Source organism: Strigops habroptila, chromosome 1, assembly GCF_004027225.2.
Source record: "Strigops habroptila isolate Jane chromosome 1, bStrHab1.2.pri, whole genome shotgun sequence".
NCBI lineage: Eukaryota > Metazoa > Chordata > Aves > Psittaciformes > Psittacidae > Strigops > Strigops habroptila.
The window spans coordinates 45,987,877-46,001,306 of NC_044277.2; the positions used below are offsets into that span (position 1 = coordinate 45,987,877).

Sequence of the window (13,430 nt, forward strand, 5' to 3'; positions counted from 1 at the left end):
AAAATCTTTGCCAGCTCTGCAAATGACCCAGCACTGATAGTTGTTGCTTCTGTAACTATTCCGCTCAGCAACACTCCCCAGCTCCGTTAGGCGCGCTGAGATTTTTGGGACCCGCGGACTGCAACCCCGGCCAAGCTGCTGAAAACATTTGCTGATAAAATTCAGCAGGTAGCTTGGAAAAAACCGGAGGGGGGAATAAAACCTGAAGGGGTGTGGGAGTTAACCCGCTAAGCAGTAACAGCTGAGCGAAACTTTGCCGAGCCGCCAGTACCGGGGTGCCGCACAGGGGCATTCCGCAGCCCCCGGGCTGGGCACCGCCCCCCCCGCAGCTTCTCGTTGCACCGGCCGTCCCCTACCGAACGCGGTTGGGAATGGGTCAATCCTTCCGTCCTTTTTTCCCTCCCCAGCAAGTTCTCTCCTTCCCCCCAAACAATTACTGCACACCAAGTTGGGTTGGAATTTGGAATTTATCCCCCGCCGCGCCAGCTCTCAGGGAACCAAGCAGGGACACCGCTATTCGCGGGCAGCAGCAATCCCCGACGCTCGCCGTGCCATTTCCTTCCCATTGGCCGTGCGGCCGGCAGGGAGCGACGGGAGGCGGAGGGGGAGCTGCCAGGAGCAGGCAGGCAGGCACCGTGCGAGCGCGTACACTAGGCGCACGGCAGGCAGAGGCTGCTGGGGTATTGTTATCATTGTGCTTCAGCGGAGGGTTTTGCCTGCAGGGGGAGGGGTGGAGGGAGGAGAAGAAAGAGGGAGAGAAAGTGCGGGGCGAGCATGCAGCGGGGCTGGTGCAGCGGCGGTGTTGGCGTGCCCGGGTTGAGGCGCTGAGAGGAGCCGCCTGCCCGAGCTCGCTGGGGGCACCGGCAGGAGGAGCGAAGGGGGCACTGATCCACGCGTGGGGAAGGCCGACAGCTGAGGGAAGCCGCCGCCGCACCAGAAGCAGCGGCCTCGCAGCAGAAGCAGCGACTACTTCTTTCTTATCTCCCAGCCTTTTGTTCGCCCATCCTCCTCCTCCTCTTCCCTGCCCACCCTCTGCACCGCGGAGGGGGCTCGGCAGAGAGAAAAGCAGCCTGACCCTGGGCCGAGTTTCACCCATCCTCCGCCCCTCGCTCTCTCCGTCTCTCTCTTCCCCCGCTGCATCGCTGCCCATGAGCTAGAGCGGCAGCCGGCTCCGGCAGGGGGGGCACACGCCGTCCGCAGCTCCCGGCAGCTGCCGGTGCCCGACCCTCCCCGCTGCTCTCCTCGCCCCGCTCCGCGGGCTCTAACCGCGCTCCGGAACTGCTGGGGGCCGCCCTGCCGCCGCCCCTCCTCGCCTCCATGTGCCGGGTAGCGGGAGCGCCGCTGCGGATCCTGCCGCCGCTGGCGCTGATGCTGCTGGCGGCCCTGCAGCAGGTAAGCACCACCGGCGGGGAGCGGAGCCGGGCTGCGTCTCTTTGTTCCCCTGCGGGCGCCGATGCCCGGGGAAGGCGGGAGAGCTGGGGAGAAGGGGGAGTGTAGGAGGGGGCTTCGCCGCTGAGGTGGGGGTCTCGGGGAGGGCGTCCGGGATAGGCGGCAGCCGCCCAGACCTCCGCAGCCAGGGTGCCCCGGTGTGGCTTGTGACCGCTCGCTCGGAGCCACCTGCTCGGGGGCAGCCCCGGCGGCGGGCGCCGCGCTCGGGGCAGAGAGGAGCTTGCGCCCGGGGCCGGCTGAGGGGGATAGGGGATCCCCGGAGCGTGAGGGGTGGCGGCGGCGCCGCCGCTGCTGAGGGAACGCGAGTTCCTTCCTCGCTCCTGGGAGGGCAGGTGCCGGGGGACGGGGAGGGGGGGCTGTCCAGTATACGCTCGGCCGGCAGGAGGAAGGGGACCTCGATCCCGCAGCGAGCGCGGAGGACAAAGTAACGGAGTAGGAGAACGGGACGGACATTCCCCCTCCGCTCGGTATGGGGAGCGGTGCCAGAGGTGCCGGGCAGGAGCAGCCACCGCGCCCCGTCTGAGGCGGCTGGGGCCCTGCGTGCTGCGCCGCGGCTGCTCCCGTGCCCGCTAATCCCTTCCCGGGAAGAATTTAATCAGTCTCCGACTGGGCGCCGGGCTTCCCCACCCCCTGCCGTTAACGGGAATTTCCACTGGGAAGGGCTTGGGCTCCGAAGTGTTTAATTTATTATTATTAAAGTCCTGCTGCTGCCTCCCCCCGGCGGGCTCCCCGCGTGCCCCGAGCGGCGGGATCCCGGGCACCCAGTCTCGGGACGCAAGGCACCACTGGGCACCGCCGGCTGAGGTGCCCCGGGCGGGCGGGGAAAGGGAGAATGTCTCTCTCCGTGCAGAAAGTAGGGGTCTGCCAGCCAGCGCCGCTGCGAGGGGCGGCTGGGGGGAGATGGGACTTACGGGACCCTGGGCGGGGGAGGACGGGGAGACGACAAAATGGATCCCGGTTGGGGCAGCGAGGACAGTGCCTGTGGGGCAGTGGTTGGGTTGGGCTCCCATCGAGCAGCGCGGGGTGTCCGGAGCGAGCGCGGAGCCGAGGGGACCCCGAGCGGAGGCCTGGGGTAGGTGGGGAAGGTGGCGGTGGGTTCCCCTCCCGCTTTGTGCTCGCTGAGCTCGTATCCGGCGCGGCGCCGGGGATGGAGAGGGCGGTAAGTCTGAGGACAGATGGCGCAGATCATCGCCTCTTAATGGTATTTACGCTTGGGACATTTCTGTCGGGCCGTGGGAGCGGGTTGAGGCGAGGCCGGCGGCGGGGACGCGGCGCTGGGGCGGCCCCGGCGCCCTCCCACAGGAGCGGCTGGCGCAGGGCAGGGGGAGGCGGCGGGCGGCAGCCACTGTCCATGGTGCAGCCGTCCGCTCCGTCGCAGCAGGGGCAGGAGAAGTCCGCTCTTCTTTCCGTCGGCTCTTCTGACACTCCCCGTCCGCTCACGGGATCCCCGGTCGATCGAACCCTCCTTCCCCGCAGTGTCTGAGCCACTCTCGGGGCATGATGACTTGCACCAGGCGAGCGAGGTGCTGAAGCGCTGCTCCACGGCAGCCGCGGATTTTCCCTTGAGTCTTAGGAGGACACGGGGCTAGCTGGTGTGACACGGAGTGTCCGGCTGGGCATGAGCGAATCCATGTGAAAACGGCCACCCTCCTGCTCAGAAACTCGCAGTGTGCCACTTACAGGCTGCTGTTGTCTTGGAGATGCATTTGGGGTGGGTTTGTTTTTGGGTTTTTTTGGCCTTGTTTTCTGTACTACTGGTTAATTTTCAGTTGGGTTCGTTATTTGCCCCCCCCCCCCCCTTTTCTTTTTCCTCCTTTCTAAATGCTAGTGTATCAGCAGATCTTATGTGCAGCTTTTCTTTCTCCACCCCCCCTCCCCCAAGTCCTTATGCTGTTTATTGTACGTCCTTTCAGTTCTGTTTAGTCTTCTGAGCTCAATAAATCTTTAAAGCACAAATTCTGCAGGAAGCTTTTGTTCTGGGTTTTGTTTTTTTTTTTTCTCCCTAGCCTGGGCAGGTTTGAAATTGAAGCACAAGCTATGAATTAAGGACAGGAACTAGCCGTATTGCTTTTATGTATCACTCAGTGTCACTGGCACGTTACGGTTGGGGAATCCAATTTCCCCCTTGTTTGGGTATCCATTAAATCGGGTTAGGGTTTATTTTTAATAGTGTGTAACAAAATTGGAACTTGGGTATGAAATCAGACTTATGGACCTGTGTCTGTACAACACTTTCATTTTAAAAGCCTTCCCCCCCCCCCCCCTTCTTCTTTCATGTGTACTGCAAAGAACCTTCACAAGCTGGGTGCAGTGCTAACTTTTCATTTCCCTGTCATCATACCTACTGCTTTTGGTTTGTAGGAGGTTTTCTGTATCGTGTTCTTTTGAAATGTTGAACCTTTCTACTTAGTTTTCCTTTTCTGCAACATCATAAAGGAGCTATCTACCTTTATTTTCTGGAGTTGCTGATCACTTCGTTATTCACCAGTGATGTAGGAAAGCTGTCATGGAATTACTTGGAAGATTGTAACTGGAAGCAGGTTTTAAGGCAGATCTATGGGTGCTGTTTAGGTACAGGAAACGGGGCTTTAGATTTTTGGCAATATGTAACCTGCATGAGACTTAAGAGAATGAAAACTGCACTTTATTTTGCTGGTTAACAAATCACTGTGAGTCTAGAAGTATTATATGAAAAAAACTGACAGAAGAGAGGATGAAAGGAGCCAGGCTTGCTTCTCTGGCCAAAACAACAGTTACAGTTTTTGGAACTGGGATGACAACAGGATTAAAGAAGGAATGGCAAAGCTACAGGAATGAAACTACTGTTAGTTAGAAATTAACCGAAAAGAGGAGTAGAAATTAAGTAAGTGCTCAAAAAGGGAGTAAATTTTTTTATTTTTTTTTTTTTAAATGTATAAAGTGATTGGAACACTCTGTGGATTTTGTCCATTTTTAAATCAGAAACAAATAAACAATAAAGCAGTTTTGGAGCCTTTCGTGCCTAGGTGACTGGTTTGAATTTGAATTACGATGACAGAGGATGTAAGTTATTACCCTCTGCAGGCAGTTTTGGTCTTATTCCAGGTCTTAGCGAATGTATCCAGGTGATAAAGCTACTACCCTAAATGACACTCCTCTTAAGCTGCCTCTGCTCAGAATCCAGCAGTGGCATTTCTTGCCAGCTGCCCCCTCTAGTCATCACCCCCAGAGGTAGTCGCTGGCAGAATTGGGGTGAAGCATATAAACGTGATTTTGTACAGAAGTGGCAGTGAGATCTCCTGTTGTGGGTGCGACTTCTCTCATTATACACCTGTGTCTTAGACTATTATTAAAAAAAAAATCAGTCTATTTTAAGTAATACAGTAAATACGAGATTGTGAAAGCACAAAAAATGAGTTTCAGAGTGTCTCTTTTTTTAACAAATAGGACTCCAAACATCAGCTTCTGTCAGTGAATTTAATGTATTTTATAACGCATTGTATAAGCCCCGGAACAGGACAATTATGTGAGTGGCTCAGCCTTTTTGGATTTAGATCTTTCTGTTCTGGTTTTGCTTTGTCTTCAAAGAATCTATCTGAAAAGTTAAATGTGGCAGGATATTGCAGCAGAGATCTCTCTAATCCTTGTCTGGCTGGTCTAGGTGATACTGATACCACTGATGCATCTTCAAAATTCAGATAATTTCAGAACTGAAGAAAAAAACCTAGAAGTATCTGTTTAGTTATTAAAGTGGGTATTTTATTTAAATATTTATGAAAATACTTTTTTATTTTTTAACTGCTTTTTACATCTATTTTAGGACAGATAAGGTCAAATTGAATTTTTGAAAATTAAATCATTGGTTGACAAAACAGGAGGTAATTTTGTGTATTAAACAAGTTCTGATTATCTGAGCAGATACTATAGCAAGCCCAGAAATGTATATACTGCTTATATAACAAGGTATATGTTCTCATGCGCTGCCTATTTACATATTTTTAATAAGCATTATGTGTTTTCTAAAAAGCCTTCTGCTGTGCTCTCTCTTTGTGCGTAGTAGTGCTACCTAGGTATGCAGCTTAATGTGCTAGAAAGATGAATTTATAGTTTTTATGATACCAGTTTTTAAAATATTGACCCAAATGATCATATTTTTTAACTACATCTAGTCAAGAGTGTGTAATTCATAAACCTCCCATGTATTATTTTTCTTTCTGCTCTCAGAAGTTGGAGGAGCTCCCAGAAACATCACTGTCCTGTCATGTCCCGTCTCGATTTAGTTTCAGTGACACTTTTGTGTCAATAATTTTTATTTATTAGTTTTTTTAAAATAACTGAATGCTGTAATGCATAAGACAGTTTAATTGTGATGGAAGTGCATGTGTATATTTAAAAATAGTTTGAGGAAGCTGTGAGTAAAGTTGTTTTTACTCAACACAGACAGTCTTGTGTAAGGGTTTTTTTGTCATGTGGGAAGGAACAGGAATTGTTGAATGGCTTTTCTTGCCTGAGTAAGAGGATCATTTAGCAGTTAAACTCTCTGTCTTTCTCTCACTGTTTTTGAAAATGCTTTTCAGGTTAACAAAACAGAAAAAAAAGTTTAGAAAACTTGCAGTAGTTTCAGTAGTTCACCAGCGCTCCCATTAGGATGAGAATTTAATTTATTTCAAACAATGTTCACGTACAAAATGTGAGTCTGCTCCCCAAAGGCTATGCAACATGTAATGTTCCCTGGCATTTTTAGTTTAAATTCCTTTTTGTTATAAAGCGCAGCAGGAACCTGTAATGTCCTTACTGAATAGATTGTGTACTTCCACTAACTCAGTGGCACTAGTTGTGCATAAGATGCAGTGAGACGTAGCAGGAGTGGAGAGTGATGAAAGCAGAAGGAATATGTAACGTCTTTTGCAGTAGCAATAGCAATAGTAATTACAATAGCACTTTTCTTCACCTTTCACCAAACTCAGACTCACTGGTTGGTCAAGCTAATAGTGGCATACGTAGACCTGAGTCTTGATAGGAAAAAAGGTGTTGTATTTTACTGCAGGATGAGTTTAGGGAGGATTTGTATTTTGCTAAAACGTGTTTGTAGTTTGTGGGTGATCTGAGGTGGACCTTTTTCACCTGGGTGTTGGACTGTGCTGCTGTGCACCTTGAAAGGTATATAACCAAGTCTGCGTGATTCATCATTTGATTCGATCCTGCAGTTCTCACTGAAAGTCATGGGAGCGCCATCTGAATAAAGAGGGAAAAGTAGGATTTCTATTTTTAAATGGCTTATGAAGACAGATGTGGGATCAGCAGCTTCCAAGATGGAAGGTATATCACTGCTAAATCTTCTCAACATGTCACTTAAGCTATTTGACTTTAGTCAATATTTGTGTATCTAATTAAATACAATGTTTCCAAAAGGTGCATTTATCCTCTAGGCACTCCTTGACATATTTAAAATATATATTTTTACCAACAGACCCCTCTAGGGACTCCTCCAGGGACTCCTCCATTCCTTATAATTAGCATATAATTATCACCCAGCAGCTGAAGACATAGTTAAAATTTCATGATCCCCCAAGACTTCTTCCAGATAGGCCTTGCAAGGCCTTGGAAAATGCAGCATCTTCCTGTACACAACAGTTTTCCTGGGCAGAGATTTCCAATGAGTGGATGAAGTTGAAGGCTATAGTTGTGGATGCCCCATCCCTGGTAGTGTTCAAGGCCAGGCTGGATGGGGCTTTGAGCAGCCTGGTCTAGTGGAAGGTGTCCATGCCCATGGCATGGGGGTTCAAACTAGATGATTTTTAAGGTCCCTTCCAACCTAAACCACTCTATGATGCTATTATCAAATCAGTGAGAGGTCATTTCCTCTCTTAGAGAAATGAGAATGTATCATCAAACATAAGGTTTGGGTTGTTTTTTGGTTTTTTGGGTTTTTTTGTTTGGTTTTTTTTGGGGGGGGTGTTTGTTTTCTTTTTAATATTAAAAAATGTGACTTACAGAAATTCCATTTGGTTTTGTTACTGCAGTTGAAATTTTAAGATGCCCTTCTCTGATGGGAGCTGTGGCTTGTCTGGAGAACCATGTGTCTTGGGAGATGCAGCACTCCCTGTTCTTCTAGTTGGGGGAAGAGAAAAGTCCAACCCGGGTTATGGCTTTGTGCTGCATGGAGTATGCCAAATAAGTGTCGACGTGTTTAATAAAGCAAATGGATGTTGTCTCTCAGTTGGAGTTAAGAGAAAAGGGTACGAACGTGGTTTGTGAAACTAATCTGTAAAGCTGTGGTGGTGAACCAGTGGTGGTTCAAGGCAACTCATTTTAAACTGGGTGGTACCATGAAAATTGCAGATTCTTGTTATTTGGGGAAAGTGTTTGAGCTTGAAGAGTTGGCTTAAGAAGCTGGTTATTCTGATCTAAAATATCCTCGTTCATGAAGTAGAACACTAATTAGAAGTGAAGATGGCACAGCGAAAGCCCTTTCTAGTGTAACTGAATGACCTCTGGGAGGATGTAGCCTGGTACCCAGTTTGGAAGCTTTTGGCTTCCAGAATTATTTGAATGAAAGGCATTTTTGTTTTTCTCCAGTTGCAACCTATGGTTGAAAACAAACTGTGCTTGACTGTGTTTGCTGGAGTACTGAGTACCATTAAGGTATAAGCTGTTGCAGCTCTTTTTTGCATCAAGTCAGATTAAGAAAGAATTGCTGGACGTTTTCAAGTTTAGCATCTAAAGCATTTTGGAGATGTCTGTCATCCTGCAGAGTATTTTTTTGTAAGCCTTATGGTAGTAAGTAGATACCCGTGATAAAAGAAGACCCACCTTCTACAGCATATCCCACCACGTCGAATGATGTATGTGTACAAAACTAAAAATAGAATGTTCCCTGGGGTACCCAAGTTGTAAATGAGTATTGGGTAACATCTTGGCCTTTAAATTAATGAAGAAACACCCAGTCTTTAAACACAGTCACAAATGTTTTTGCGATCTGTGCTTAAGTTGAATATTACTGTCATAGTTGCAAATTAATGTTGGTTATTAAGGAGGGAGACTTCAAATACCCTGTCCTGCTCTGTCATACATATAATTATGTCAGATGTTGTTTTGAGCTTCGCATAATAGTGCCCTGTGAATTGGTTGGACTTGGCAACCAGCAGCTGTACTATGTCCAATTATAACTGTATAGTACGATATTTTTCTCTCATGCATACCCCTCTGTTTCTCATTTTACTACCTGGTAAGGTACTGTAGGAATAAGCTACAATGAGTATAAAAGGAAGCAGTCTTCTGAAACAACTTCCCTTGCATTTTGGTACAATCAGTATTAAGAAATCTAATGTTGAAGTCCCTGCAGATACAAATAGTGGAAGAGCAGAGACTTTGATATTTCGGATTAATAGCTACTAGTGAACTCCAGTGGTGTATGGCATATCAGAGAGAAAAAGATCAGCCCTGCTTGAAAGCTGTCTTCAAGAGCCCAATTCTGCAAATTTAGAATGCATGTTGTGATACAAAATTGCTTCTACAGTCGTGTGGTGAGCTTGCATTTTTAAACAGATGTTTCTTTACAGAATCGCATTCTAAATGTACTTTTTAGAAAGTATGGGAATTGGGAAGAGGTATTAGTCGAGAACTGTCAACGCTAGTGAAGCAATTCTGTCTGGTTTTATTCCTGTTTTAATTTATGATCTTTTCACAAGTGTGAGGCCTATATTGTTGGAAGACGCTTACTAGTGGTGTTTAGAAAAAGATGTAAACATGAATCCTTAGAATTATGGAGTTGAGATTTTTCAACAGGTCGTTGGTTGGTTTTTCAAATTGAGCTGGAATACAACCTTGAAATTAAACCGCAGGTTTCTAGATACTCCTGATGTCTAGGTAAGAAATTAAAGTAACTGAGGAGCAGAGTATAAAAACTGCAAGCTTAACTGCCATAAGTCTATCAAAATGGCCAATTCTTCTAATTGATTGAATAATAACTTTGACAGAAGACTTGTAATTTACATCATGTTGCTTCATAATTGCAGTTTGCCTATTGCATTTAATCTGAGACCTACAGTATTGAGTTTATATGCATGATCTGACACCACGTTTGACTAGGTGTTTAGCTCTTTAGCATCTGGAGATAGTAATGCTGGTTACTCATTTTGCAGTTAAAAATGACTAAATAAGCCATAAAGGATGAAGAAAGCAGAACAGTTTTTCAGTAGTAACCGTATTTTGCTTTAGCAAAGTCAGTTAGTACTTGAGAGGAGAATGTTCCAAGTGCTGAGCTTGTTCAACACTTTGTAACTCCATTAAGTATGTTTTATATGGGTACAAGCTAAAGTAATTGCTTTCCATCTTAAAAGATAAAGTATTTTTAAGTAGTGTCCTTCTGTAGATGAATGTGCAACTAATATTATCTTAGGTTTGAAATAGTCTTGTACCAATCACACAAAATTCTGTAAATTACAGTATTGTGCCCCATAATCATCACTGGCTTTCCTCTTTTTCCCCAGATAAGGGGATAAAAATGTTTCAGCGTCGTCTTCTGCTTTTAGTTAAAATGCTTTAAGTCTTGCAGTACTCCTAGGCTGAACTTGATATGACCCAGTGTGTCTGAAGCTGCAACTTCTACTTACTTCAAAATGCTTAACATAGGGCGATTAAGAATTGCTGAAAATTTGAATTCTTCTTTTCCTTGTGTTTTTATTCTCAAACAATCTTTACAAAGGGCTGTTTTTGGAGAGGAGAGTACAGTCTTTTGTTTCCGGATAAAATTGATGGCTGCAAATGAAAGACTAAAGAAGGCTCTCTATTCATGTCCCCCAGCCTTTGTTTCAGTGGGCATTGTTTCAGTTTATAAGAGCTGTTTAGTACATATAGATTGCTAGAAAGGCTGAAAGATTCCCAGGCGCATCAGTGGCGGCTTATTAAAAATCCAGCTATCTGCTCAGCTGCCCACCCAGGACCTTTTTGTTTCAAGGATACCATGAAAAGCTTTTTTTTTTCTTTTTTTCTTTTTTTTTTTTTTTTTTTCTCCCTCACGTTCGCTTTGAGGTCACTTTTTGTACAGTAGTTTAAACGAGTCTTACTGGTTTTCTTTCCAATTATGGAAACCTTACCAAACCTGTGATTTGAGTTCTAAAGCTGAGGAAACTGGCAGTTGGAATCGTAATTATTTTTGATTTGCCATCTTTTTATCTTAAAAACTCGAATGTGTAAGTTGGCTGTTGGGGCTTAGCTACAGATCCAAGTTCCAAGTAACGTAGTCCCATGTAGCTTAAAACTGTTACTTTATGTTTGCTGTCTCTTTAAGGTCCCCATATAAACATTTTAAAGTACATAAATAATTGTACGTAAGTGAGATACCAGTGTAGTATTTAAGTCACGATTAAGTCCACACCACAGTTTTAAGTTAGCTTAACATTTGATACTTACAAGTTCTCTTACCCGCTGCTTACCTGGATAGTGCATTAACTTGAGAGATAGTAATTTTCTTTTTTTTATTTATTTTTTTTTTTTTTAGTGTTCACATTGAGCTGCTTAGTTAGGACCGTGTTGGTGCAATACAGTGTGTTATGAATGCCTCCTTGTATTAGTGATTAAGTTATTCTAATAGGGGCTGGCATGCTGAGCTTGGCCATGTGTGTCAGTGGAGAGATTACACTTCTGCTGCATGATCCCTCTTCCCTGAGGGAACCCTTCTGGTTTGAGATGCTCCTGTCCCACCTCTGTTCTAATGCTCTCTTTCTCTGAGGTTACTATGGTAAACGTGTATAGCACCATCATCTCCTCTTTCTCTATCCCTTTTTTCCTTTTTCCTGTAGGGCTTTCTTTACCAAATATATGCAGACGTGCTTACATGGCCTTGAGTGGGTCTCCTTGATGGAAGCCCATCTGGCAAAGTAAAAAGGAAAATCTAATTTAAGTCTTGATCAGATTTAGGTATGATCAAGCATAGCATATGATAGCAGCATAGTTGCTCGTGCTGCTAAAGACCATATACTACATCTGGGTATGCACATGGATAGGCCTTTACTTGGCATGTAGGCGTGTTTGAGATGCTGCGAGGGCTCTCACAATTTCTCAGATATATCTCAGCACAGGCTGGCGTGGGAGCTGGCCTCTCTGCCTTGTGCAGTGTGAAAGGGGTTTTGCCATGTATGGTCACTTAGCCACATGTAAGGTGGGCTGTTGTCTTGTGTGGCGCTAAAATGAGACAAAAGCAATTCACTGAAAAGAAATTTTAGTTCTTTGCCACAGAAAATTGGATGATTCCCCCCCTCCCCGCCCCAGCTAGGCGACAAATTGTCCTGGAAAAGAGCTTCTCTATCAGAATTATTTTCTGAACATGGAACACTACAGAACAAACAAGTTTCCAAATGCTGTATTGTATTTCTCAGTAGAAAGGCATTTATGAAACTCTTTGAGAAAAGTGATTTGAGAGGAAACTTTCATAGGAAGTGAGAGAACAAAGTTTCAGTGGCTCTGCTCTTCCCTTGTTGTGCAAATTTAATAATGAGCTGGTCGCCTTTTAACTTAATGTCCCTTTGAAATAGAAGGAGATTGCATTGGAAACATTTGGCTTTATAAGGTATCTGTTTGAATGCTAATGCAAATACAAATTCTGTTAAGTTACTGCAAATGTAACATTTTATCTTAAGTTTACTTGTTCTGGTGCAGCCTTACATAGAAAAACTCTAAAGTGTTTTAAATCAGTGGTTGAAGTTGTTCCTCTTGAGTAATCTGACTATGAAAAAGTTGGTGATGGGCTTTGTGCAACATTTATTTCCAGAGGAAAGAATGTTTTTGTTCCCACTATGATTCCCCTTCAGCGTCAATGGCTGGTTTCGTGGAAATGTTCAGTTGTCAGAAGAATCAAGATTGTGTATTATTTAGATCTTACCAGACAAGTGGGATTTGTTCCTTCCATTCCAGTTATCAGAAAGATTAACCCTTTGCCCCCACAGTTCTAATTGCAGTCATTCAGAAACAAAGATGCTGCTTGTACAAGACAGCAGCAAAACGGAGTATGTGCCAACTGGAATGTTTCTCTGGTGAATGAGGGTTGCGAGTATTACATAAATTTTGTCTTGCATTTCAGGCGCCGATAAAAGCAACCTGTGAAGATATGTCATGCAAGACTGGATTTCCTGAAGATGTTCACAGTGCAGTGGTGTCAAGGAGTGTACATGGAGGACAGCCTCTTCTCAATGGTATGATTAGAAAACATGCTTTAATTTTTTTTTTTTTTTTTTTTTTTTTTTTTTTTTTTCTTTAGTTCTAACCCTAGATCGCTCTGGAGCATTTTCATCTTTAAATAGGGCACAAACTCTTGCAGGAAAGAATGTCAGATGCTCTGTGATTATTTTTTGATTACTGTCATAGGACTTGGAAAATCTGCTGGCATTAGTGGTAGCACCTGCACCTCTGTTGACCGTAATCTGAAAATACTGAGTGTTATGAACCTTCCCATGATTGTCCACTAATTCTCAGCACAGCATTCACACTGCTGTTTCTTCTTCCCACTGACAATACATGTCATCAGTCTAAACTTAGAGCCCGTGTATAAATGATGAGGATGTAAAGAAAATCTCTCTTCTGCTTTACATCTCCCGTAGAAGTACTGCCCTTACACCTAGTCCTAGCACTCATATTAATGCAGAGATAGTTCCCTTCCTGCTTTTTCCTGGCAACCAGAGGAGAGGCACCTGTGGAAAGTAAGACACGGGACAGGCAGCAGCATTAGAGAGTGGATGCCTGTGAGCCCTCGGTCGGTGACCTCAGCACTGGGCTCTGTAAGGAGCCATGCCAGGAGAGGCGGGACAGCGCACTGCGCTCTCCCCCTGGCACCTACCTTCATCTGAATGGTATGGTGCCCAGGATGAGGATGAGCCGCTCTCAAGCTCACGGTGTGCTCTGCAAGTGCAAGCGCTTGCCTTCGTCAGGGATGCACTGCAGTCAGATTGTCTGCCCGCAGGTTGTCCAGGTTGGGAATTCAGTCTGTTGCTCTTTTTCGTGTCTCT

General features: G+C 45.5%; 1 protein-coding gene across 3 annotated transcripts in view; it reads left to right on the forward strand.

Annotated features, from left to right (window-relative positions):
* The first annotated feature begins 635 nt into the window (after nt 1–635).
* The window catches only part of CDH2 (cadherin 2), a 118,701-nt gene continuing 105,906 nt past the window's right edge, over nt 636–13,430 (forward strand). Inside the window, exons 1-2 of one of the 3 annotated variants that reach the window (XM_030496621.1) lie at nt 636–1,392; nt 12,509–12,620. In XM_030496621.1, the coding sequence (XP_030352481.1) occupies nt 1,318–1,392; nt 12,509–12,620 (187 nt within the window). In that variant the 5' untranslated portion in view covers nt 636–1,317. Of the gene's footprint in view, nt 1,393–1,897; nt 1,917–2,549; nt 3,161–12,508; nt 12,621–13,430 lie in introns of those variants that run through there. The other 2 variants (XM_030496630.1, XM_030496639.1) reach the window with 2 other exon arrangements.